Source organism: Boleophthalmus pectinirostris, unplaced genomic scaffold, assembly GCF_026225935.1.
Source record: "Boleophthalmus pectinirostris isolate CB_2022bp ecotype Guang Dong unplaced genomic scaffold, ASM2622593v1 HiC_scaffold_2, whole genome shotgun sequence".
In the NCBI taxonomy this organism is placed as follows: domain Eukaryota; kingdom Metazoa; phylum Chordata; class Actinopteri; order Gobiiformes; family Gobiidae; genus Boleophthalmus; species Boleophthalmus pectinirostris.
Window position 1 is genome coordinate 34,278,475 of NW_026571152.1, and position 25,290 is coordinate 34,303,764.

General features: G+C 39.3%; 3 protein-coding genes across 7 annotated transcripts in view; 1 reads left to right on the forward strand and 2 right to left on the reverse strand.

Annotated features, from left to right (window-relative positions):
* mob2a (MOB kinase activator 2a) overlaps positions 1-21,809 on the forward strand; it is a 145,088-nt gene extending 123,279 nt beyond the window's left edge. For all 5 annotated transcript variants that reach the window (XM_055155806.1, XM_055155804.1, XM_055155802.1 and 2 more), the window contains exons 2-5: positions 933-1,093; positions 7,084-7,177; positions 19,929-20,053; positions 20,275-21,809. In XM_055155806.1, coding sequence (XP_055011781.1) covers positions 933-1,093; positions 7,084-7,177; positions 19,929-20,053; positions 20,275-20,591 — 697 coding nt within the window. In that variant the 3' untranslated portion in view covers positions 20,592-21,809. The remainder of the gene's footprint in view (positions 1-932; positions 1,094-7,083; positions 7,178-19,928; positions 20,054-20,274) is intronic.
* A 219-nt stretch (positions 21,810-22,028) lies between these two features.
* Positions 22,029-23,483, reverse strand: kcnj11 (potassium inwardly rectifying channel subfamily J member 11). The gene has a single exon (XM_020931118.2). The coding sequence runs from the start codon at positions 23,395-23,397 to the stop codon at positions 22,240-22,242; it is 1,158 nt and encodes a 385-aa protein (XP_020786777.1). The 5' UTR covers positions 23,398-23,483; the 3' UTR covers positions 22,029-22,239.
* Positions 23,484-24,696: 1,213 nt separating this feature from the next.
* The window catches only part of abcc8 (ATP-binding cassette, sub-family C (CFTR/MRP), member 8), a 169,310-nt gene continuing 168,716 nt past the window's right edge, over positions 24,697-25,290 (reverse strand). Inside the window, exon 37 of the mRNA XM_055155789.1 lies at positions 24,697-24,834. Within this exon, the coding sequence (XP_055011764.1) occupies positions 24,697-24,834 (138 nt within the window). The remainder of the gene's footprint in view (positions 24,835-25,290) is intronic.

Consider the following 25,290-nt stretch of genomic DNA (forward strand, 5'->3'; position numbering starts at 1 on the left):
CTCAAAAGATTGTTCCAGCTTTTATTTATTGATCCATAAATCAATACTTTCTTTGTATTTCTGTTGAAAATAATTACAAAATGTGTTCCTGTTACTACAAAATCAGTTTCCAGAAGTAATACGATCTTTGAATTTGATCTTGGGTCATGAACGTCTCCAAAACTCGAAATATCATTAGACTCATTTTTGTAGAGCAGCTTCAAGTGTAAGATTTTATTAGCTGCATTTTTATATCAAACTTCCTGCTCTTTGACCTCGGACTGCACTGGCTGTGGTCGTCCAGACGTCACGGGACGAAGGGAGAGAGGGGGGAGGAGGGGGCCTGACATGGGGGCGCTAAAACTAGCAGTGGAAGTACAAGGCTCTGGGGACGACTGTCTATAGACCACAGTTAAGGTCAGGGGTCGGAGCTGGAGGTCGGCCACACAAACAAATGAGGATTTATTTGAGATGTTTCTGGGAACTGCTTGTGGCGCGATTGTGTGAAATATCTTTGTGACAGACGTTGGTGCTATAGTGCAAGAAATACAGATGAAAAAAAAGCTGCTTGTGTTGGAAGGATGTTAAATCAGGTCATGTATTATGCAAAAATGACTTCGAACTCAGCTTAAATATGCAGCGTTTATTATTATTTAGTGTTAGACAAAAACTTCAGGTGTGTTTTTGATGATGAAGCAACAATATTGATCAGAAAATAGCATAATTTGGGTGATTCGAGCATGTTTGAGTAATTTTTAAACACATATTTTCACTTCTCTACTGACTTGTTCCTTTATTAACTCGTTTTAGATGAGTATCGTGATTTAAAATGACAATTATGCCACAATGATCCACGGGTGTCACAGATTTTCACTCTAAAACACACTCAAAAGCTCAATCGTTCTTCTTTTTGACTTCACACTCAAAACTCTCTCGTCTCGTTTCTGTCGCAGGAAGTCAAAGACGAAGCCAAATGGGAAGAAGCCTCCAGCGGAAGAGAAGAAGCTGTACCTGGAGCCGGACTACACCAAGATCCGAGTGGTGGACTTTGACCTCAAGGAGCTGGTCGTGTTGCCGCGGGAGATAGACCTCAACGAATGGCTCGCTAGCAACAGTAAGTCGCAGATAAGAGCGAAAAAAAGAGTCCGAGATACTGAATATTATTGATTCTTGGCCAAAAATGTGGATGCTTAAAGGTGTGAGGTGTAACTTTTCTGTTATGTGGATCTGCTATCTGCTTGTCTCTGTGGTCATGTTATTGCTTTGTCTCAAATGTTCCACAGTACAGCATTAAACAAAAAGATCTTGTTTTCAATTCAATTACATATTTACAATTTACAATTACATTTTATTTCTCAAAACTAGCGCAAAATGTGCATTATTTCTGCGAGCTGGTCCACTTCTCCACAGATCTGACCTGGTGATGTGACCTGCTTGTCGTCATGGAGATAGCAAAATTAAATGCCACATTGTAGAACATTTCAGGAAGTAACAACATAGAGTTAAGCAAGTGGAAAAGTTACACTGTGCACCTTTAAAGCATTTTTTGAGAAATTTTATCTGCACATATGTTAAAATTCATTTTAATAGACAAGTTTCAATGCATTTTATTATAAAACTTTTTAGAATCAGGATCAGATATACAAATATTTGCCATAGTATTACTTGATGTCAGATTAAAACAAAAATCACTATAAAGAAGTTATTATTTACCTGCACTTTTCTCACCGATTCACACACACACTCATACACCAGTGTACAGAGACACTGGGGACAAGGTCGGTTAAGTGTCTTGCCCAAGGACACAACAACAGCATTCATCTGTGGGAGCTGGAATCGCACCGTCAACCTGAACGGTCTAACGATGTTTTGGGTTCAAAAATGTTTTATTTTCCATTAAGTCATACACAGAATGCTTTATACCAACACTACAAACACTCCATTTCAGAAACATTTTATTTATACATTTTGATAGCAAATTACAAAGTATGTGTACCAAACATCACATTTGTGCATTTTTTCATTCATTATATTTACAAAACTTAAAAATTTAAACATTTTATAACTACCAATGGATGATGTTTACTTCAAGAGCAGGATTCGAACCTGCCAACCTTTGGACAACCTCAACCATCTGAGCTATTGTTGCCCTTATAGGATTGTAACATTAAACTAAAAGCTGTTAGTGTTCAATTAATCAGTCTTTATTTATATGAAGCCCTTTACAACATTCACAGGTGACCAAAGTGCCTTATAATAAAATAAACACGATATAAAAACATCAAATTAAAATCAACATGGTATAAAAACATTCACATTAAAATCAGCACGATATAAAAACACTCACATTAAAATCAACTCAGTATAAAAACAATCACATTAAAATCAACTCAGTATAAAAACAATCACATTAAAATCAACGTGATATAAAAACATTAACATTAAAATCAACTCTATAAAAACATTCACGTTAAAATCAGCACAATATGAAAACATTCAAATTAAAATCAACACAATATAAAAACATTCACAATAAAATAAATACGGTATAAAAAACATTCACATTAAAATCAACTCGGTATAAAAACATTCACATTAAAATCAACTCGGTATAAAAACATTCGCATTAAAATCAACTCGGTATAAAAACATTCACATTAAAATCATCGTTATATAAAAACAATCACATTAAAATCAACGTGATATAAAAAACATTAACATTAAAATCAACTCTATAAAAAACATTCACGTTAAAATCAGCACAATATGAAAACATTCAAATTAAAATCAACACAATATAAAAACATTCACAATAAAATAAATACGGTATAAAAAACATTCACATTAAAATCAACTCGGTATAAAAACATTTGCATTAAAATCAACTCGGTATAAAAACATTCGCATTAAAATCAACTCGGTATAAAAACATTCGCATTAAAATCAACTCGGTATAAAAACATTCGCATTAAAATCAACTCGGTATAAAAACATTCACATTAAAATCAACTCGGTATAAAAACATTCACATTAAAATCAACACAATATAAAAAGATTCACAATAAATAAATCGGTATAAAAAACATTCACATTAAAATCAACTCGGTATAAAAACATTTGCATTAAAATCAACTCGGTATAAAAACATTCGCATTAAAATCAACTCGGTATAAAAACATTCGCATTAAAATCAACTCGGTATAAAAACATTCGCATTAAAATCAACTCGGTATAAAAACATTGGCATTAAAATCAACTCGGTATAAAAACATTCACTTTAAAATCAACTCTGTATAAAAACATTCACATTAACAACATTCCAATTAAACTAAACACGGTATAAAAGCATTCACAATAAAATCAACACAGTATTAAAAACATTCAAAACAATTTATTAAAACAAAAGTCCGGAGTGTCACTACATTACTGAGTGTTTAAAAGCCCGTCTGAATAGATCGAGTATGTTTTGAACCTGGACTTAAAAAGGCAAAACACCAAACCAAACTTTCCATAACAGCTCGTACCTAAGCACTGTTCATGTAATAGTTCGGTATGCTGCTGGCACAAAACCTCTCCAGGAGTTTATTGACGCTAAAAAGAGTTCACTAACAGAATCCAGACCTGTTCCCATCAACATTTCACGGCGTAACTTTAAACATTATCTCCCTCTGCCAGCTCCGCTCTGTTACCCAAACTCGAGCTTCGAAAATTTATAATCGCCGTCAGGGCATAATTTCTGGCGTTGTGTAAACTCGCTGTGGTTTGGGAACTTTAATGTGTCTCTCTCCGGGTTTGTTTTAGCGCCGTATCCAGTGGAGCCTGCGCCGAGATCGGGGGGGAAAATCATTAAATCATAACTCCTCTGCCCTTTTCTGTTCTGGAACTCGGGCAAGTCCGAACACGTCATTATAAAACAGGACTTATGTAACGCGGAGCTTCTGCCAACTTGTAACCGCCTCTTATTAAATGTAAATGTTAATTCCACAACTAATAGTTCGTGATTAAATCTAAAGAAATGCGGTTTTGATTTACAATAAGGAAACAATTTCTCATTAACGCAATTTAAAGTTTTAATGTTTCCTCATCGCAGACAGACCTGGAGTTGTGTTTCGTTTTGTTTAATTCACACATTAAACACCAAAACCGCATATTTAGGTTTCTCTCTCAAACAGAAAACACTTCGTTCCACCTTGTGATGTCATGTGGTGATATGGGAAGTGCTCCACTGTGTTTTTAAGCTCCGCACAGCTTCACTAGAATCATTTGGATCGTTTCAGCCCTGGAATTCCCAATCTCTACTGAACTAAAAAGTAAAAGTAAAACTACCGCTTCATGACATCATAACGTGGGACAGAGCGTTTTGAGCTTTGGAGATGACTGAACCAGGACTAAACCAGGTCCGGGACTAGAGCAGGACCATACTAGGACTGAGACTGGGACTGAGACCGGGACCAGACACTAGACCAGGACCATACTAGGACTGAGACGGGGACTGAGACCTGGGACCAGACTGGGACCAGACTAGGACTGAGACCTGGACCGGGACTGAGATCGGGATCGAGACCGGGACCAGACCGGACAAGACCGGGACTAGACCGGGACCAGACCGGGACCAGACTGTGACTGAGACCGGGACCAGACTGTGACTGAGACCGGGACCAGACTGTGACTGAGACGGGGACTGAGATGGGGACTGAGATGGGGACTGAGACGGGGACTGAGACGGGGACTGAGACGGGGACTGAGACGGGGACTGAGACGGGGACTGAGACCAGGTCCAGACTGGGAACAGACTGGGAACAGACTGGGAACAGACCGGGACTGACACAGGGACCACACCGGGACCAGACCAGGACTGAGAACACACCAGGACCAAGCCAGGACTGAAAATGGTTTAGTCCTGATTCAGTCCTGGTTCAGTCCGGCATCTCACTTTAAGTCACAGAAACGGGAAACAGCTGTTATCCTTTTTTTCCATTATTCATTTAAACACAAAATCGAAAACTGAAAAAGTGAATCGTTATCAGTTTTTTCATTCTGGTTTTGGAGACAAATAATGAAGAAAAATTTTAAAGTTCACAAGAGTCCGTTTTTAGGGTCAGTCAGGCAGAAATACTTGTGATTATTAAGATGCCTGCTTTTACTCCTTTAATTAGTGATCTAAAAATAACTTAATAGACCTATTAAAAATTCTGTGCAGGCTTTAGTGCTTGAAACATTTTTAGAAACACGGCAGTCAGTTGAGTTGTTTGCCTTGGTGGTTTTACCCGTTTGTGCAGCTCTCTGCAGCCTCCTCCCTTCTTTAAAACGATGATAAAAGCACGAGTTGAATACTGAAGGTGTGTCCTCACTACAAAGAACGACATGGCACGAAGAGTTTCACGTTTACCCTCTGATTACCTTCGGACACTATTTTTGTCCTCTTATTGTTTGTGCCAAGGGTGTCAAATGCTAAATATTTAAAAGTGCTTTTCCCACGTTTACAATAAAAATTATCTCATTCAGAATAAAAAAATAATTCTGCTTTAAAAAGACCATGTAAACACTCCTAATGAAAATGATTATTCAGAATTAAATTTAATTCCTAAGTAAGTGGGTAGTTTATTCAGATTTTTTTTCCGATTAATTTATTCCTCGATCATGTAAATGTTTTATTCCTCTTAAAAATAATTCCGGTCATTCAGTACATGCTCGGTGGGTCGCACTTCTGATGCAATTCGGCTCCACCAGTTCTCGCTTCGGACTTTCATCCACTGCTCTTTGGATTTGCGAGTGGGATGCAGGAGTGGGCTGAGGTAGAGCAGCCTCACACTCAGTTTGTCTTCATCCTCCCTTCTCCAACACTCTTCCCTCCTCCTTAGCTGACAGATGTAAAGCGTGATGAGAAAATTCTCCAGCTGCTGCTTTAGTTATCATCGAAATAACTGTGAACAAAGTTTGGATCATGTTTGTGTCTGTGGTGTAACGACAAACCGAGATGACAAAAAAGCCGGTAGCAGCTGAAGTGAATACGTTTGTGTCCCTGTCCAATCAGAACCTTTCCCCACCCCCAGACGTTGACGTAACTAAATAAAGGCGATTTAACATCTTTTCCATTTAAACCTCAATTCGGAATTATTATTTCCATGTAAACTTGAAGGAGAATATTTTAATTCCGAACTATTTAATTCAGAACAATTAATTCAGAATCAAAAACCTCATGTAAATGTGGCCATTGTGTCATTTGTCTCGTCGAGGGTCCATCAAATGCTTTACTCTGTGGAGATGTTATTGCTTTGCCTGGAATGTTTCACAGTATGGCATTAAACTATCCATTTCGTTCTTCATGGAGACCAAACCAGACCAAGTTACAGGTCAGATCTGTGGAGAGGTGATACCGCTCACAATCAGAGTGCCTGTTTTTCTAGGTATTTTAGAGCTATAAAACCACCTGTAATTGAATAAATGTAAGGTAGAGCTGTTTAATGTCATACTGCGGAACATTTCAGACAGAGTGAAGACATCTCCATAGAAACAAGCAGGTGACGGACCACAAATCATAAAGTTACATAATGCAGCTTTAAGTTAATGCATTAAGCTTTCATTATTGATTCACTGGGGGAAATTACATGGGCACATTAGCTCACAAAAATACATAAAAATAAAACAAAAAAATAAATGGAAGTTGCAAAAACAGACTTATTCAGCTGCTGATCATCAATATTCCCTGTAAGCGTGAAGCTAACTGGAGGCACTACTCTGTCTGAAGCTTTGTTACTCAAATTAGACTTGATCTGAGCTTTATTTTAACACAATTTGACTTGGTTGGAACTACAACAGGATTGAAATGATTTGTGCGTTAAAAAAAAAAGTCTCACACGTAAAACTACAGTCACAGGACAGTTTTTCACAGTTAGTCAGTCACGCTCGTCTTCAGACACCTTTTAAAACGATGACAGATCCACAGACTTGAACAGTCGAAGGCGTGTCCTCACTACGCCGAGTGACATGACGCAAATAGATCACTCGTATTCTTCTGCCTCTATTTTCGTCGTTCTTTCGCAGGTTTGTTTTTTTGCGACTGACTGACTGAAATAACTCATGTGTGTGTCTCTGTCTCCACAGCAACGACATTCTTCAACCTTATCAACCTTCAGTACAGCACCATCTCCGAGTTCTGCACCGGGGAGTCCTGTCAAGCCATGACGGCATGCAGCACGTAAGTCACACTCGGTCACCTGCTTCTGTTTAATTCAGCACAAATTGAGTGTCTCTCTTATGGTTAATTTATCAGCCGACGAAACACAGAGACAGGACGTTGTTAGTAGAGCGACCAAACGTCCCTATTTACCCGGGACAGTCCCAGTTTGGAGCTCCATGTCCCCTGTCCCAGCAGATTTATCCAAAAAAAAAAAACAGTGATTGTCCCAGTTTTATACAAGAAACATCCCTATTTTCCTCCTTAAAAACGACCAAAACACAAAGAAAATGTGACTATACTGACACAGGTTTGTCATGAATGGGCCAAGTACCGAACTATTTTACTTAATTACACACTTATTTTACAATTTTATTATTACCAACCACCACAAACCACTGATTTGTCCCAATTTTATACATGAAATGTCCAGTTGTCCCTATTTTTGACCAATTTCAGCCTTGTCAACAGTAAAGAAAGGCTTAAAAATTGTAATTTGTTGAGGTAAACTTACAGAAAAGCTGATTAAAAATGACCAAAACAGAAAGAAAATGTGACTATACTGACACATGTTGGTCATGAATAACCCAAGTGCAGAACTATTTTTCTTAATTACCCACTTATTTTGCAATTTTATTATTACTTACCTCCACAAACCAGTGATTTGTTAATTTTTTTTACTAGAAATGTCCCAGTTGTCCCTATTTTTGACCGATTTGATCCCTGCCAACACTAAAGAGTCTTAAAAATTGTAATTTGTTGAGGTAAACTTACTGACAAGCTGTTTAAAAATTACCAAAACACAATGAATATGTGACTATATTCACATGTTATTCATGATTGGGCTGAATGCAGAACTATTTTCCTTAATTACGCACTTATTTTACAATTTTATTATTTATTTGCATGCACTATTTTTGACCAATTTTACTTAATTTTAATTTTTGTAAATTTACACTGATTTGACCACACACATTCACATGTTACATGAAACAAATACATTGCAATTATTTTACAATTTTATTATTACAACCACCACAAACCAGTGATTTGTCCCAGTTTTTTACAAGAAATTACCCAAGTGTCCCTATTTTTGACCAATCTGGTCCCTGCCAACAGTAAAGAGAGGCTTAATTTATCATTTGTTGAGGTAAATTATAGAAAACCTGCTTAAAAATGACCAAAACACAAAGAAAATGGGACTTTATTCACATGTTAGTCATGATTGGGCCGAATGCAGAACTATTTTCTTTAATAACACACTCATTTCACAATTTTATTATTACCAACCACCGCAAACCAGTGATTTGTCCTCGTTTTTTTTAAAGAAATGTCCCTGTTGTCCCTATTTTTGACCAATCTCATACCTGCCAACAAAAAGAAACATCATTTATCATTAAGTAAAACAGAGAACCTGCTTAAAAATGAGCAAAACACAAAGAAAATATGACTATACTGAGTGCAGAACAGTTTTCTTTAATCGCTCGTTTCACAATTTTATTATTACCAACCACCACAAACCGGGGGTGTCCCAGTTTATGATTTTGTTGGTGATGTAGGCCACAGGAATCATCCTTAAAGCCACTGTGTTGAATAGAAAATATCATCTTTTCTGTTCTCTACTTAAACTCTATTAAATGGCTTATGTTACTCTGTTTTCTGATCTATGTTATAATGTTGTTTCCTCATCACAAACACACCTGGAGTTGTAACACGCACTGCAAATGTAGGCGGAGTTCTGGTCTCAACCTGAAAACACTGTTCCACCTCGTGATGTCATGTTGTAATACAGGAAGTGCTCCACGTTGGCTTTAAACTCCATACACCGTCACTATATTAAGGCTGAGGTCTAGTCTCAACCAGAAAACACAAAACAGAAATCCACTCCCGGAAAATATAAAGTCAAAAATTTATACTAAAATTAGATACTCATTTAAAAGGCCCATGTTATGCAATATTTGTTTTTTAAAATCTATGTTGTAATGTTGTTTCCTCATCACAAACATACCTGGAGTTGTGTTTTTGTTTCATTCACACATGTTTCACACACTGTAAATGTAGGCGGAGCTCTTCTCTCAAACTGAAAACACGCTGTTCCACCTCGTGATGTCATGTTGTAATACAGGAAGGGCTCCACATTGTGTTTAAACTAGATACACCTTCACTAGAACAAAAGGTAAAAGACAGCTGAGCCCGGATGCAGGACTGTTGCTGATGAAAGCCACAGGAACAATATCTGTAACATAAAGTCAAAAAATTATATAAAAAAACTGAATTATCTTTTAAAAGGCTAATATTACACCATTTTCCGCATCTGTTTTAATGTTGTTTTCTCATCAAAAATGTACCTGGAGTTGTGTTTTGTTTCATTCACCCATGATTAACACACAAATCCTGCATATATAGGCTCGGACAAAATATTGAAAGCACTACTCTGTCTGAAGCTCTGTTACTCAAATTAGACTTGAATCTGATCTTTATTTTAACACAATCTGACCAGAAAGAACGGATTTGGTTGGAACTACAACAGTTGATAACATAAACACACTTACACACTTGCACTTAGACTACGTTTACACTGAAACGAATGCGCGTATCACCGTATCGGAAACGATTTGCGTCCAGACATGTCGTCACTGTGTCTGTAAGCCTTCCCTATCCACACAGCTTTGAGCACGTTTGTTTACATTTTACAGAAACAAAACTTAAAACCACATGGCTCATTTGCATAAACTGAGCACTCCAAAAACAGCTCGCTTTTGTGCGCTGATGTGGTTCAGCTTCTGTCAGAATAAAGGACAAGACTCAGTGGAATATGAGTGTTCCTTCTGTGACAGAGGGGTGTTCTGCTGATGGTGAGTCTGTTCTGTGCTTCTGTCGCGTTGGAGATGGTTCATGTTAAACTTCTCAGAGATTATACGTCTGCAGGTCGTACGCAAAGACTGATATGAATGGACATATATTCTAGCCTCTTAGCGTTTTGACGGTGAATTACCATAGACCTACATCAGCGTATCAGCATTTTCAGGCATCCACACGGTGCCAGATCAGATCTGTACTAATTCGTGGGAGCTGGTGACACCAAATCGTTCGTGTCAGGAGCCGTTTTCAGTCAGATTAGTGTGAACGAACACTGCATCCACAACAAAAACGACGTAAAATACGTACTAGTGTGGACGGGGCCTTAGTTACTTTACTTTTTTCAGGCTATCTTAAAACTTTTTTTGTCAGTGTTTGCATTGTGTCACCACGGTAACTGCTGAACATTTCACCAAAAGAGGTACATGCAAAAAGAAACGATTATACAGATCTGTAAGAGCAGAGTAGAATAATCTATAGGGGATATAAAATAACCTCTTACATACGGGTGCATTGATTATTTGTCAGATATACGCATCTATTTTCAGCCTATTATTACCCCCCTTTTACTGCCCCATAACACCTCCCTATTTACCCCTCTAGTCTCTCTAACTACCGCTTTATTGCCCCAGACTTGTGAGGAGCTCAGGGAAGAATGTAGCAGCTGCTGTTTTCTCCAGAGGTGGTAATTGCTACTTTGAGCCGTAAAGCAGGACACGGCCTCGCAGTAGTTTAACAATAATCATACGACAGAACCTTCTTGTTGTGTAGAAGCCGCGGGGGACGGGACTAACCGTAAGTACTTATCTCGTTTACCCTGCCGCGGCTTTTGTTTTTGAACGTAAATCGCCGTTACCCCCGGACTGGAAAAACCTGCTGTCCAACGCTAAGTACAACAGCCCTAGAGCGCGGAAGAGCAGTCAAACAAAAATGAGGCTCTTGACAAACGGTGTGTCTCAAACTGACATTTTGACTGAAAAGAGACGTTTTGAAGAGGCGAACAGTGGCGGCACGTGTCCACAGCTCCAGCCTCAAGCTCTTCTCACACCTCCAACAGAAAGAGCTGAATCATGGAACATTCAGCTGAAAAACTCGACCTGCAGGAAACTAGAGCGAGACTTATACATCGATTTGTCGATTTTTAGACCTTTTTATTGTGACTTTTTTGTGTATCGGACTAACATACATGAACATTCACACAGACAGTGGCTCTCTCTTTTTTGCTTCACTTGAGGAAAAACTAAAACTAAAACACAAAACTACCCACGATACACAAAAAAGGTCTTTAAGGTGCATTGTGTAACTCTTTTGGTGGAGGGTCCATCAAGTGCTTTTCTACACGGAAATGATATTGCTTTGTCTGGAATGTTTCACAGTATGGTATTAAACCGTTCTATCTTCAAGGAGCCCAACCCAGATCAAGTTACAGGTCAGATCTGTGGAGAGACAACCTGTCACAGTCAGAGTTCCTGTTTTTCTGGGATATTTTTGAGCTATGAAACCACCTGTACTTGAATAAATGTAAGGTAAATCTGCTTAAACATTCCAGGTAGAGCAATGACATATCCATCACGGACCCCCAACCAAAAAGTTACAGAATCCACTTTTAAATCTCCAGCACGGGCCCATTATTCTGTTTTGGACAAACTGGTTTATTGGTTTATTATTGAGAGTTGCTGGCTCATGTTGCAACAAAACAAAGTCTTCAAAGTTTTGATTCTAAAGAAAAGGCTCGACAGTCTATACAAATTTTGATACTGAAAAAAATCCAGAAATCAGAACGATAGTGTTTTAAATCCTCAATATCTCTTCATTTTTGGACAGCCCATTGACGTTTCTAAAAGTTCTATATAGTTAAACTTTCTATGTTGACAGGCCTTTCAAGCTGGAGCGTTTCCCGTTTTGTTTTGGTCAATTTGTTGCTTAAAAAATACACACAAAGCTTTATATTATCACTTTAATAAGAAGAGAAAGTTGCACAAATCATGACTACGCAGCTCTCTTATAGGTTTGTGGTTAAAAAGGGTCTTAGAAGGAGAGTTTGTATTAAATTCGGATTACATAATTTGGTGAAAATAACCAAAATCTGCCCTACTTATGAGCCAAAAGTAGAGTTTTTAGGGGATTGGTTTCTCTGGACTTTAAACAATTAGTATCAGCATCGTTTAGGGATGAGACTAGGCACAATTTTTAAGCGACGAGATACGAGATTGGGTCCACGAAAACGACACAAATCGAGATTTTAACATAATTCCTAATATATAAATTTCAGGATTCAGTTTCGAAGTTTGGCCACCACATTTTTTTAATTTCATATTTTTGTTTCCATTCCAGCAGTGTTTTTTGGAACTGTAAGAGATGTAACTCACCAAAACATGACCCTTTTTCGTCCAATCTAAATATAAACACATCGGAAAAAGTCTGACGTGATAATTTCTCTCTCGTGTGCATGATCTTGTGGCAGTTTTGTCTCATGAGATCTTGTGGCACGAGATCTTGTACCATCCCAAGCATCGATTATGGAAAAAAAACATGTATTATGTATCAGGCCTATGTTTGAACAGATTTATAGAAAAGTCTGCGTACAAGTTCTCCATTACATAATTACATTTATATATTTTCCCATAGGCTGTAAGTCTATTTTACACCACCCACACTGGCTCAATATCTGTTAATGGAACAAATGAAACGGTTTAATTTGCTTCTTGCTCGCTAACATAATAAAACCAAGCCATAAACTGAACTGGCACCAGTGGAAGCTATAGAAGTAACTTAACAGGTTGGACAGCTGGTGACTCATGTCGTAACAAAACAAAATCTTCAAACTTTATTTTCATTTTAAGGAAAGGGCTCCCAGAAACAAAAGTATGGGTTTTTAAAGGTCCTATATAACACAAAATTGATTCTTGTGAGCTTTAAGTCATGCTATACAGTATGTACTCCTCAAAAACATGGAATTGTGTTTTGTTTCATTCACCCATGTTTGAGTAATCCTTCATTATTTGTCCATCTACATCTCCAAAAGCACCTTGTGATGTCATGAAGCGGTGATTTTCAAGTTAACAGTAGGGATGCAACAATATGGTTGTCTGAGTCTGAGAAATAGATCACATATATCTCTATTCGTGTCGCATGTGCGTATACGAGCGCATTTGATTAAAGCCGATGTAAAGTCAAAAGTGATTCTGAAGTATTTAAAAGTTCATATCTTTGTTATTCCTGGGTTTCTCAATGTAAAATAAAAGTGACTGAAAGATAAAATCCACCATTGTTAGAATATTTTTGATTGATTGATTAGTTTTTATTTCGAGTTTGTGCCAAGAGAGAAACAATAATCATACACATACTACATACACTTTGTAAACAACAGAAAAGCACATTTTTCGGAAAGGAGCGGGAAGAAGAAAAACTTATATGAACCCACCCCTGTTCATGAAGTAGTTTTAAAAATGATCTGGTTGCTTATGTACATTGATCACAGAACGTTACAAATATTTACATATAGCAAAATAAATGACATACTATGCATACAAAATATAAGCCTGTAACCCAAAACTTTTTTTTTCTTTTTTTGTATTGTACTGTACACATATATATATACATATACATACACCCATACACACACACACACACACACACACTTTAAATACTTTTTTTTTTTTTTTTTAAGATCACCCAGTGCTGTCACTCACCCTTACACCATGAAAGCAAAAATTCTTTATAATTTCTTTTTTTTTTTCTGCTGTAGGTTCCTATTGACACTGATTTCTCTTACAGACCAAAATAAATGAAAACACAGCGCACATGGACGAACAGGGACATATCGACACGTTTATCGACCGAACGCGTTTATCGAATCGTGAGAACAATATCGAATATCGTTGCATCCCTAGTTAACAGTTACCTTTTGTTGAGTAGAGATTCCAGGGCTGAAATTATCCAAATGATTCTAGTGAAGGTGTATGGAGTTTAAAAACACACTGGAGCACTTCCTGTATTAACACGTGACATCACAAGGTGGAGAGGAGTTTTTTTCAGTTTGAGAGAAGAACTCAGCCTAAAAATGCAGGATTTGTGTGTTAAACATGAAACAAATGAAACAAAACACAACTCAAGGTCTGTTTGTGATGAGGAAACATATAAAACATAGAAATAGCGTAATATTTATTCACGTTTTAGTATCAATAAGTAACTGGGCAACATTTTCCGACAACCCAACCACTGACGTTTCTTCTCTATAGTTTAAACTTTTCCTTGTAGCTTTCCTCTTTTAAAGGCTCCAAACTTGAGCTCCATACGCCCCAGCGCAGGCCTGTTCTGTGCCCAGTGCCCCACCTCTTCCTGTGGGCAGCTCCTGGCACCTGGCCCCTGTCTGTGGTGAGCTGACGGAGCCACAGTCGCCCAATGGCTCGGCTCAGCACTATTTTTGGAAGAACATTTTTCCATGAGCTCGGAGGGGAAAGAACCCATTTGGTCTCCATTTAGGCCCATTTTGTTTGGGGCGGGTGGGACTGGCGTGCGGTAACGAGCTTTCACTGACTGTTCATACACTCGGGGCTTTGTTAAGTCACTTCTCAACAATCCATACCACACAAATAAATCAGATGTGTTGTGCAGATTGGCTTAATAAAGGTGCATTGTGTAACTTTTCTCATGGAGGGTCCGTCAAATGCTTTTTTTCTTCATGAAGTTTGCTTATTTCTTTATTTCTTTGTCTGGAAAGTTTCACAGTATGGCATTAAACCTTTCTATCTTCATGGAATCAAGACCAGACCAAGTTACAGGTCAGATCTGTGGAGAGGCAAACCCGCTCACAGTCAGAACATCTGTTTTTTTAAGTATTTTTGAGCTATAAAACCACCTGTAATTGAATAAATGTAAGGTAAGGCTGTTTTAATGTCACACTGTGGAACATTTAATGACGTATCCATTAGAAACAACCAAAAAGTTACACAGTGCTGGGGCTGGGTATCACTCAGTAGTTGCCGATACGATACATACCTCGATACATTGAGCTTACGATTCGATACGATTCCATACGACAGGGCTTTCCAATAGGGGTGTGCAAAAATATTGACATATCGATATATCGTATCGTTTAAAGTGATGATACAGTATCAGTATCATGGGCTGCTGTATCGATATATCGCCATTTTTTTGTATATTTTACTAAATTATGTTGTTACAGCTACAGTTTTGTTGCCTGTTTAGAGAAAGGAAACTCTTTTATGTGACACATTTGATATTTTCACTGTTTTGATGATTAAAATGTTTGTGTTTTATATTCACTTTGCACAAAAAGTCGTTTAACAAAGACTTTTAGTATCACAGCCATGATTTAGTCTTTATTTTTATCAAACCATATCAAATCGATTTGAAATATAGCGTATCAAACTGAAAGTCCACTGTATCGTGATATGTATCGTATTGTGGCCTATGTATCGAGGTATGTATCGTATTGGCATCTTCTTAATGATACTTAGCCCTAGTCTCCAACCTTTTTTCTTCGGTGAGCTACCTTCACAAAACGAAAATACCAAAAATAACGCTACGAGTTTTAACGGTCACAAGAAATGGAGTATATTAAAGTGCCACGGTGAGCCTTAAATGAGGTACAGTTAGATGCTTATAAAACATAAACTATTATCCATTTATTAGTCAGGTATCAAAATGATACATGTGCAATAGTAATAGTAAGTTGGAGACCCCTGCTGTACGATATTTCAAATTGATTCAATGCGGTTCAATAAAAAATAATGTCTAAATCATGGCTGTGACACTAAAAATCTTTGTTACACCACTTCTTGTGCAAACTTTATAAGAAACACGCCCATTTTACTCATCAGAATGGTGAAAATGACAAATGTGTTACATAAACAAGTTTCCTTCGTCTAAACAAGCAACAGAACTGTAGCTCTGTGGCAAAATCATTTAGTAAAATAAACCAAAAAATGCTCTCTGCGATATATCGATACAGCAGCCCAGAATATCGATACTGTATCATCACATTGGGCGATATGATTTACGATGTTTCAATATTATTTCACACCCCTAGTTAGATGCATATAAAACATAAATCATTATCCATTTATTAGTCAGATATATAAAAAAAAATCATGTACAATGATAATAGACATTTAATCAGTCAAATTTTACTTATTCAGGACAATATGTGTGATTCAGAAATCATCTTGGTTGGAGTTGAAGACCCCTGCCTTACGATATATTTCAATTCGATTCGATACGATTCAATCAAAAATTATGTGTAAATCATGGCTGCGACACTAAAAATCTTTGTTCCACCACTTCTTTCTGCAAACTTTATAAGAAACATGCCCATTTTACTCATCAAAACGGTGAAAATGTCAAATGTGTTGCATAAATGAGTTTCCTTCGTCTAAATAAGCAACAAAACTGTAGCAGAGTAACAAAATAATTTCGTAAAATATGCCAAAAAATATTCAGCAGCCCACGATATCAATACTGTATCATCACATTAGGCGATGCAATTTACGATACTTCAATATTTTTGCACTCCCCTACACAATGCACCTTTTAAAATTCACTGCAACCAGATTCAACTTTCCTAATCTACTGCTTTGTAATTTTCCTTTTCTGTTGGATCCAGCTGTAAACTCTGAATTGGTTTTAGAGGAAACTATAGAAGTAACTGAACAGGTCTGACAGCCGCTGATTCATGTTGCAACAAAACTAAATCTTCAAACTGAATTTTCATACTAAGGAAGTGACTTTTATAGATTATCGTGTAGACTCACAGTGTTTAACAATTGTGAAACCGCAGAGATACTGAAAACATCTCGCACTTCTATTTTAAATGTGTTATAAATGTTTTTATCATGTGATTCTGGCGTCGGGTCAGTGCAGAGTTTTTACACAAGCCACCGGCACAACAGCTCCACTGTCTGTAGTATAATCCTTATTCTATAGTATTTTAATAATAATAAAAATAAATACATAATAATAATAATAATAATAAATCAGCAAGTACAACAACTACTACTACTACAACTGCAACTACTACAACTGCAACTGCAACTACTACAACTGCAACTACTACTACAACTGCAACTACTACAACTGCAACTACTACAACTGCAACTACTACAACTACAACTACTACAACTGCAACTACTACAACTGCAACTGCAACTACAACTACTACAACTGCAACTACTACAACTGCAACTACAACTACAATTGCAACTGCAACTACTACAACTGCAACTACTGCAACTGCAACTACTACAACTACTACAACTGCAACTACAACTACTACAATTGCAACTGCAAACTACAACAACTACTACAACTACAACTGCAACTACTACAACAACAACTACTACAACTGCAACTACAACTACTACAACTGCAACTGCAACTACTACTACAACTGCAACTGCAACTACTACAACAACTACAACTGCAACTGCAACTACAACTACTACAACTGCAACTACAACTACTACAACTGCAACTACAACTACAACTACTGCAACTACAACTACAACTACTACAACTGCAACTACTACTACAACTGCAACTACTACAACTGCAACTGCAACTACTACTACAATTGCAACTACAACTACTACAACTGCAACTACTGCAACTACTACAACTGCAACTACAACTACTACTACTACAACTGCAACTACTGCAACTACTACAACTGCAACTACAACTACTGCAACTGCAACTACTACAACTGCAACTGCAACTACTACAACTGCAACTACAACTACTGCAACTGCAACTTCTACAACTGCAACTACAACTACAACAGCAGCTACTACAACAACAACAACTACTACAACAACAACTACAACAACTACTACTACTACTACTACAACTACTACTACAACTACAACTACAACAACTACTACAACAACTACTACTACTACTACTACAACAACTACAACAACTACTACTACAACTACTACAACTACAACAACTACTACTACAACTACTACAACTGCAACTACAACAACTACTACAGCAACTACTACAACAACTACTACTACTACTACAACAACTACTACTACAACTACTACAACTACTACAACTGCAACTTTGAATAAATTAGAATATTTAGTTGAAGATCACTTAAAGATGCACCATGTAACTTTTTGGTTGAGGGTCCGTCACCTTGTTGTTTCTATGGATACGTCATTGCTCTGCCTGGAATGTTCCACAGTATGACATTAAACAGCTGTACCTTACATTTATTCAATTACAGCTGGTTTAATAGCTCAAAAATACCTCGAAAAGCAGACATTTTGACTGTGAGCGTGGCTGCCTCTCCACAGATCTGACCTGTAGCTTGGCAACTTTGGTCTCCATGGAGATAGAAAGGTTTAATACCAATACTGTGGAACATTCCAAACAAAGCAATAACATCTCCACGAAGAAAAGCATTTGACAAATCCTCCACCAGATAAATTTCACAATGAATGCACCTTAAAAGAAACAATTTTAAAAAATCTAAATCTTTCTCAGTGTGTAGATCTGAAAATGCTGTAATCCTAAATATAGGGCTGTGCGTCTGGTCCCGGGCTGCGGTCAGTTCTGTGGACATTTAACATTCCTCAGGATTTGCCTCGTCTGGACTCACCTCCTCCTCCTCCACTCAGGACCCCAGTGACCCTCCGCTACACCTGAATGCACCTTTTCATCCAAAACTCCCACATGACACAGAATTTACTCTTCTGACAAAAATTTAAACCACGTTATAATGCATTTTCCTCGTCAAAAACAGACCTGGAGTTGTGTTGTATTTTGTTTCATTCGCACACGTTTGAGTAACTCTTTTATTACGTCTGTCTGCATTTCCAAACCTCGTGACGTCATGTAGCGGTACTTTTCGAGTTAATTGCTACTTTCATTTTAGTTCAGAAGAGACGGGCAATTCCAGGACTGAAAACGTATTGAGTTTAAAACGTAAAAACACAGTGGAGCCCTTCCTATATCAAGAATTCTACCTAAAAATGCAGCGTTTGTCTGTTAAACATGCACAAATAATGAAACAAAACACAACTCCGGGTCTGTTTTTGACCAGGAAACAACATTACAACATGGATCACACATTAATAAGCGTAACATGGGCCTTTTTAATCAGTTTAAAACACGAACGCGCAGCACCACTTCCTGCTTGACCCTGTTTTCGAAGTGCATTATTAGTTATGCAACGGTAAAATTCTGTGCTGCTTGATAATCACTGATATGGGTCACTCCACTCAGACTGAACTGCTGGGGTTTGGAATTTGGTCCATAAGAAAACTGGAGCTCTGGGGGTTTATTTAAGTATTTAACGCACTTGTAAAGGCAGCAGATTTTGAAGTACACTATACTGCTGAAGAAAATATAGATAATTAACGATAATATAGAAACAAATTACCAAAAAACACAATTCTCTTCCAATAAAACCCTCTTTTATATGTAAACAAATGTGACAAATGAATAAAACACCAATATTTTCTTAATACTTATTCATAAAAGTTGTTTAATCAACCGTTAACAGCTCAAATTGTATCATAGTACACAAAAAATGAAAATAAAATAAAGTTCCCATGATAAATATGACCCTAAACAATAATAATGAAGTTCAGTCTTTCTCGTATTGAAGTGTGAGTCGGTCGTTATCGTCTTGACAGGTTCACACTTACATAGTTTTAATCAGTGTGTTTTTAGATTGACCTTTCATTGTTGAGGAGGAAATAAATTGTTTTCGTGTCTTAAACAGGAGTGTAAATCTATTTTAAGATCAAGGAAGTGTTGACTATCAATCGTGAACATTCTGGAAATTGCATGATGGTTAATAAAGGTGATTCGTAGGAGTGTCACTATATCCTGTTGAGATGTGTTGCAATAAAGTGACTTGTGTTTGTTTTTCCAGAACGTACTACTGGTATGACGAGAAGGGGAAGAAGACCAAGTGCACTGCTCCTCAATACGTCGACTTTGTAATGAGCGCCTGTCAGAAACTGGTCACAGATGAGGAAATCTTTCCCACTAAATATGGTAAGAGCCTCTCACTTCAGTACTGCAGTGTGGGGATTATTAAACCTTGGAACACTGCTGCCCTCTACTGGGTCATTTTGGTAACAGCAGTGAGGGAATTAAGCACAGGCTTTTGTGAATGTGAGAGCTTTTAAAAACAATTAAAGTAACTTTCCCCACTGGTTATTTTTGAGCCTGACTTCCTTTGATCATTTCTAACTGTGGCTGTTTCTGTTTCTCAGGTAAAGAGTTTCCAAACTCATTTGAGTCGTTGGTGAAGAAGATCTGCCGGTACCTGTTCCACGTGCTGGCTCACCTCTACTGGGCGCACTTTAAGGAGACAGTGGCTCTGGACCTGCAAGGCCACTTGAACACTCTGTACGCACATTTCATCGTTTTTGTAAGGGAATTCAACCTGGTCGACCCAAAGGAGACCTGTATCATGGACGACCTGTCTGAAATCCTGTGCAGCCCTTTGCCCCCGGCGCCCACACCAGCCCCCTCAGCCCCCGCCTCCGCCCCCTCCCCCTCTTCACAAAACCATGTGACAGAGAGATGAGCCCAGCTCTGCGCTTTTGATAGAGAACGAGAAGACAGTCTGGCCCAGCCTCTGGAGCCAGCAGGACTCAGACCTTCCCTTATATCTCGCTACGTCACCACGGCCCTCGCGCTGGGGTGGGCTTTTGAGGCTCGGGGCGGCAGGGAGGGGTTTGTCACGCCAGCAGGAAATGGCGTGAGCGTTCCTTCCAGGGGCAAATCCCTCCCATCTTCTCTGCAATCTAAACTAGGAACAAAAAATATGTGTATATTTTATTTTTGGTTTTGTTTCACTTTTTTGTTGAAGTTTTGCTCTTTATTTCTCAGTGGGGAGGTAGCCTCCCTGACTCCTCTACCTAACATACAGTGCAGGGAGCTCTGCTTGGCTAAGACCTACTATTGTACAGTTGTGTAGAGAGGAGCTTTCCCCTCGTCCTGCAGACTGATGGCCGCTGCGCTGGCCAATAGGGAGCCATGTTACTGCCTAATGGGGCAAAACTAGCCAATCACTGTTAAGGTTGTTTATCTGGAGATGATAAAGCGCTTTCTACTCAGGAACAGAACTGAGAAATGTCACTGCTGCCAGAGAGAGCTCATACGCCCTGTTTCATTCATGTTCTGACGTCACAATCCTCTGTAGTCTAATACAGTAGTACTAGTCCCTCTGTTAACTCAGCCCTGATGTAGAGCCCCTGAGCAGCCTGTAGAGGGCGACATAGACTGGAGAATGCTACACAGAGGTAGCAGAGCCAGAAAAGACAGTCTAAGATTGTGATTTAGTTATTTAATGTGAGAGTTGTTTATGAGAGCAGCTGAAGCACAGAAAGACAAGGACATGGTGATGTCTGCAGGCCGAAGGAGAGGTCAGCCACACTCACATCCTCCCAGTGCAAAAACACACACCCAGCCCATGTTTTTATGTGTCCAGATTTGTTTTAAAAAAGATTTTCAGAGAAGAATTAGTAGAGAAATAACAATAATGGTATCATCACATATAGAAGATGCACAGTCTGCTTGGACTTTACTGTACAAAGAATCTCCAGCGGGTTCTGTCAGCTATAGCCTCTGTATGGAGGGGAATTGGGTTTATATAATTCTCCTTTTATTTATTTTAATTTTGTTTTGCAGGGTTCTTCAGTTCTGGCTCTCGTTTTTATCTATTTTAATTATTAACTAAGTTAAAAGCAATTTAATATTTTAAGCTCTGCAAATTATAATCTAATAAAAGAGAGAAATTCCATTGTGTGTCTGTGTTTTTTTTAAACTAATAACTCTTTTTCACTGTGATGTTGTCTGTTGAGAGGTGGCACTGATTATTGTACCTAATTTGGGCATCGGTATTTTTTATTTTTATTTTTTTAATTAAGTCAATACGCAGTGACTACACCACAGTCTGACCTGTGCATATGAACGCACCAAACAGTCTCAGTAAAAAGAAAAAGAAAAAAAACTCCACACATTTAAAAGGCATGACATTTATTTATTCTGACGCATGCGCTGTGATTATGTAGAAAACATTCCAGCCTCATTGAACTATGACCCCTGAGAACACGTGCTGCTGTGCAAAAGCTACATCTACTCTGGCTTTACTCTCTGCAGTAATAAATATAAACATGATGTATTGTCTATTGTCTCGTCCTTAGCATTATTACCTATGCCGCGTGGTGCGTTCAAGGACTTTCTACCTTGGAGCGCCGTGAAGCGGCCCCTCGCCTCCTCCGTACTGACGCCCTGGGGGACAAACCCTCCGTGAGTCTAAACTGCATTATCCCTCCCACTTCATCCAGTTTCTTGGCGCTGCAGCAGGGGGTGGGCACTTTGACCGTGTTCCCAAACTTGGAGTAATCCACCGCGTACATGCCGTCCTCCTCAGACACTGTGGGCACGAAGCGCTGCCCCCACAGGATTTCTTCAGACAGATAGGACGTCCGGGCCTGAGTGGTGATTCCTGTGGTCTCCACGACTCCCTCGAGCACCACGATCACCTCCAGCTCCTCGTGCAGAAGGTCGCTCGCGGACAGTTCGTAGAGGGGACTGCTCTTTTCGATGACGTGGCAGATGATGAGGGGAGACACGAGGAAGATGCCATTGGTGCCCACGGGGTTGTCCATGTGGATATCAATCTGGTCCAGGGGCACCATCTCCCCTTCCGGCGTGCTCGTGCGCCGTACCACCTGCATGCGCACGGTGGCGCTGATGATCATGCTTTTGCGCAGGTCTCCGATGCGCATCATGAAGCACAGTTTGTTGTTACGCACGGAGATGACGGCGTGTTTGCTGAAGATGAGCGTCTCCGCGCGCCGGTTCGCCTGCGCGGTCTTCATGAAGATACAGCCAAGCATGATGGCGTTTATCACGAGCCCCACTATGTTCTGCACTATGAGGATGATGATGGCGGACAGGCACTCCTCTGTGACCATCCGACCCCCGAAACCTATAGTCACCTGAACCTCAATGGAGAACAGAAAGGCCGAGGAGAACGAGTGAATGTCCGTGACGCACGGCACAAAGGTATCGTCCTGTTGGTGTAAATCTCCGTGCGCAAAGGCCACGAGCCACCACACCATGCCAAATAGCAGCCAGCTGCACAGGAACGACATGGTGAAAATAATGAGCGTGTGGATCCATTTTAAGTCCACTAAAGTTGTGAAGACGTCCAAGAGGAATCGGCCCTGTTCCCGAATATTCGTGTGTGCAACGTTACACACCCCGTTTTTGGCCACGAACCGAGCTTTACGCGCCTTTGTCTTGAACTTGGGCTGCAGCACATCCTCGGCCAAACGGGTCAGCAGATAGTCCTCAGGAATAATTCCTTTCCGGGACAACATAGCGCTCCCATAGTACTCACGGTCCGACTGAAGCCCGGCTCTCCTCTAGCCCGAGGCAGCTGTCGGGCGCGCGTCCTGTCGCTTGCTTCTGGAGGTATGTGCGCTCCTCACGTTGCTCTAAAATCGGGCACTCCACGAGCGCTAAGTCCCATGAGAAGAGTCCCGTCCAGAGCGCCAGCTGCCCCCGTCACTCACGTCTGTGCGGGGCAAACTGTACCACATGCACCTGTCTCATTATCACTGCTATAATTTACCCTCTCTACACCTTAATGTTTCTAAAGCATTTATTCAGTTGTGTGTCATCTTCGGGTGAAGTGACATCCTTTGTGGCGCAGCTCGTCGCCGACTGTACGCGATCGTAACGTGAGCTGCCCCCGGCCCTCCCTTCCTCCCTCCGCGCCTCTCGCTCTTCTCCCCGCTCCCCTTCGCCTGCTTCAATGAGACTGCAGTGGTACAATAAGAGAACTGAGCCGTGGCTGTGTGGGCTCTTGTGCCGCTGCCCACACACAGCCACTGCGCAAATTATATAGGCTACAACGGACTAAATATAGTCCTCTACTAAACCGCAGTTAAACCATAACGAGGGACGCGTTTGTAAACCAAACCAGAGCGTCACACTCACCAGTGCACAACTACCAAAAGTGAAATTATGTTTAAAGAAAATCCACAGAAATATATTTATATTGTTTAATTTCTGCTGTCACTCTAGTCCGTGTTATTAGATCTTACCTGATTCCACCTACAGGGGGCGTGAGAACGTGCGTGAGCATGTGGGTAAATAGATGATTGTGAGGTCAGTGCATGTCGCCTTTTGTTGAGGAGAGAATTATGATGCAGAGCCGCCAGCAAGACTTTTCTTCTTCTTTTGTTGCAGGTAAATGTTGAGATTTCACATTTGGAAATTCCAGAGCTGAAATTATCCAACTGATTCTAGTGAAGGTATGTGGAGTTTAAAAACACAGTGGAGCACTTCCTGTGTTACTCATGACATCACAAGTGTTTAAGACAAAGTTAAAACCCAACTCCAGGTCTGTTTGCGATGAAGAAACAAGAAACAAGATTGTCACATAGAAGAGAAAACATCGTAGCCCTTTTTAATCACATTCTAAAACAAACACTGATTACTTCTTGAAGCAAATGCAGCACTTCAGTGATCATTTATATTTTATTAATAAAGACTTAACATTTGTATGTACAAATATAATACAACATGGTTAAAAAGTAAAAGAAATATATATTATATGTTCCATGGGACAATTGCACTTTGAATGTATTGGATTGAGCTCTTGGTCTTTTGTGCTACTTGTCAGCGCGCACGAAGGAGGCAAAGACGCTGTCCTCCCGCTCCAACAGGGCCTGGGGTTTGTCGTACTCCAGAATGATCCCCCTCTTCATCACAATCACCAGGTCGGCGTTTAGAATGGTGTGAACGCGATGCTGAAGGAAGAAAAACAACAGTCAGTACAGATTTTAGGGTTAGGGTTAGGGTTAGGGTTAGGGTTTTATTTATTATAAAATAATAAATAAAACTGAACTTGCATCACATGAATCGTCGCATGTTGAGGGACTATTTTCTCATATATCAGTCCGCCGCTGCCGAGCTTTCTATCAGGAAGTACAACTCACTGCTGCTGCTCAGACATAAATCCTTCAAATTCAAGGTTGGTTTTACTTCTAAAATTATTCTATCAACGCAGACATTTACGTCAACAGTCTGGTGTAATAATAGATTTGCTTCAGGTGATTTGTTTAGTGGGTAAGACTGTTTTAGTGGCAGGATAACTATGGCCATTGACATGCACTAGCCTAACACCAGCGACCTCTACAAATACAAGGACTGGATGGAATATTTAAAAAAGTGTCTCCACACGTCTCCAACACTCTGGCTCACGA

What these genes read in the sequence shown, in the direction of transcription:
- kcnj11 (XM_020931118.2), bottom strand. Translation starts at nt 23,397, where the DNA reads ATGTTGTCCCGGAAAGGAATTATTCCTGAGGACTATCTGCTGACCCGT.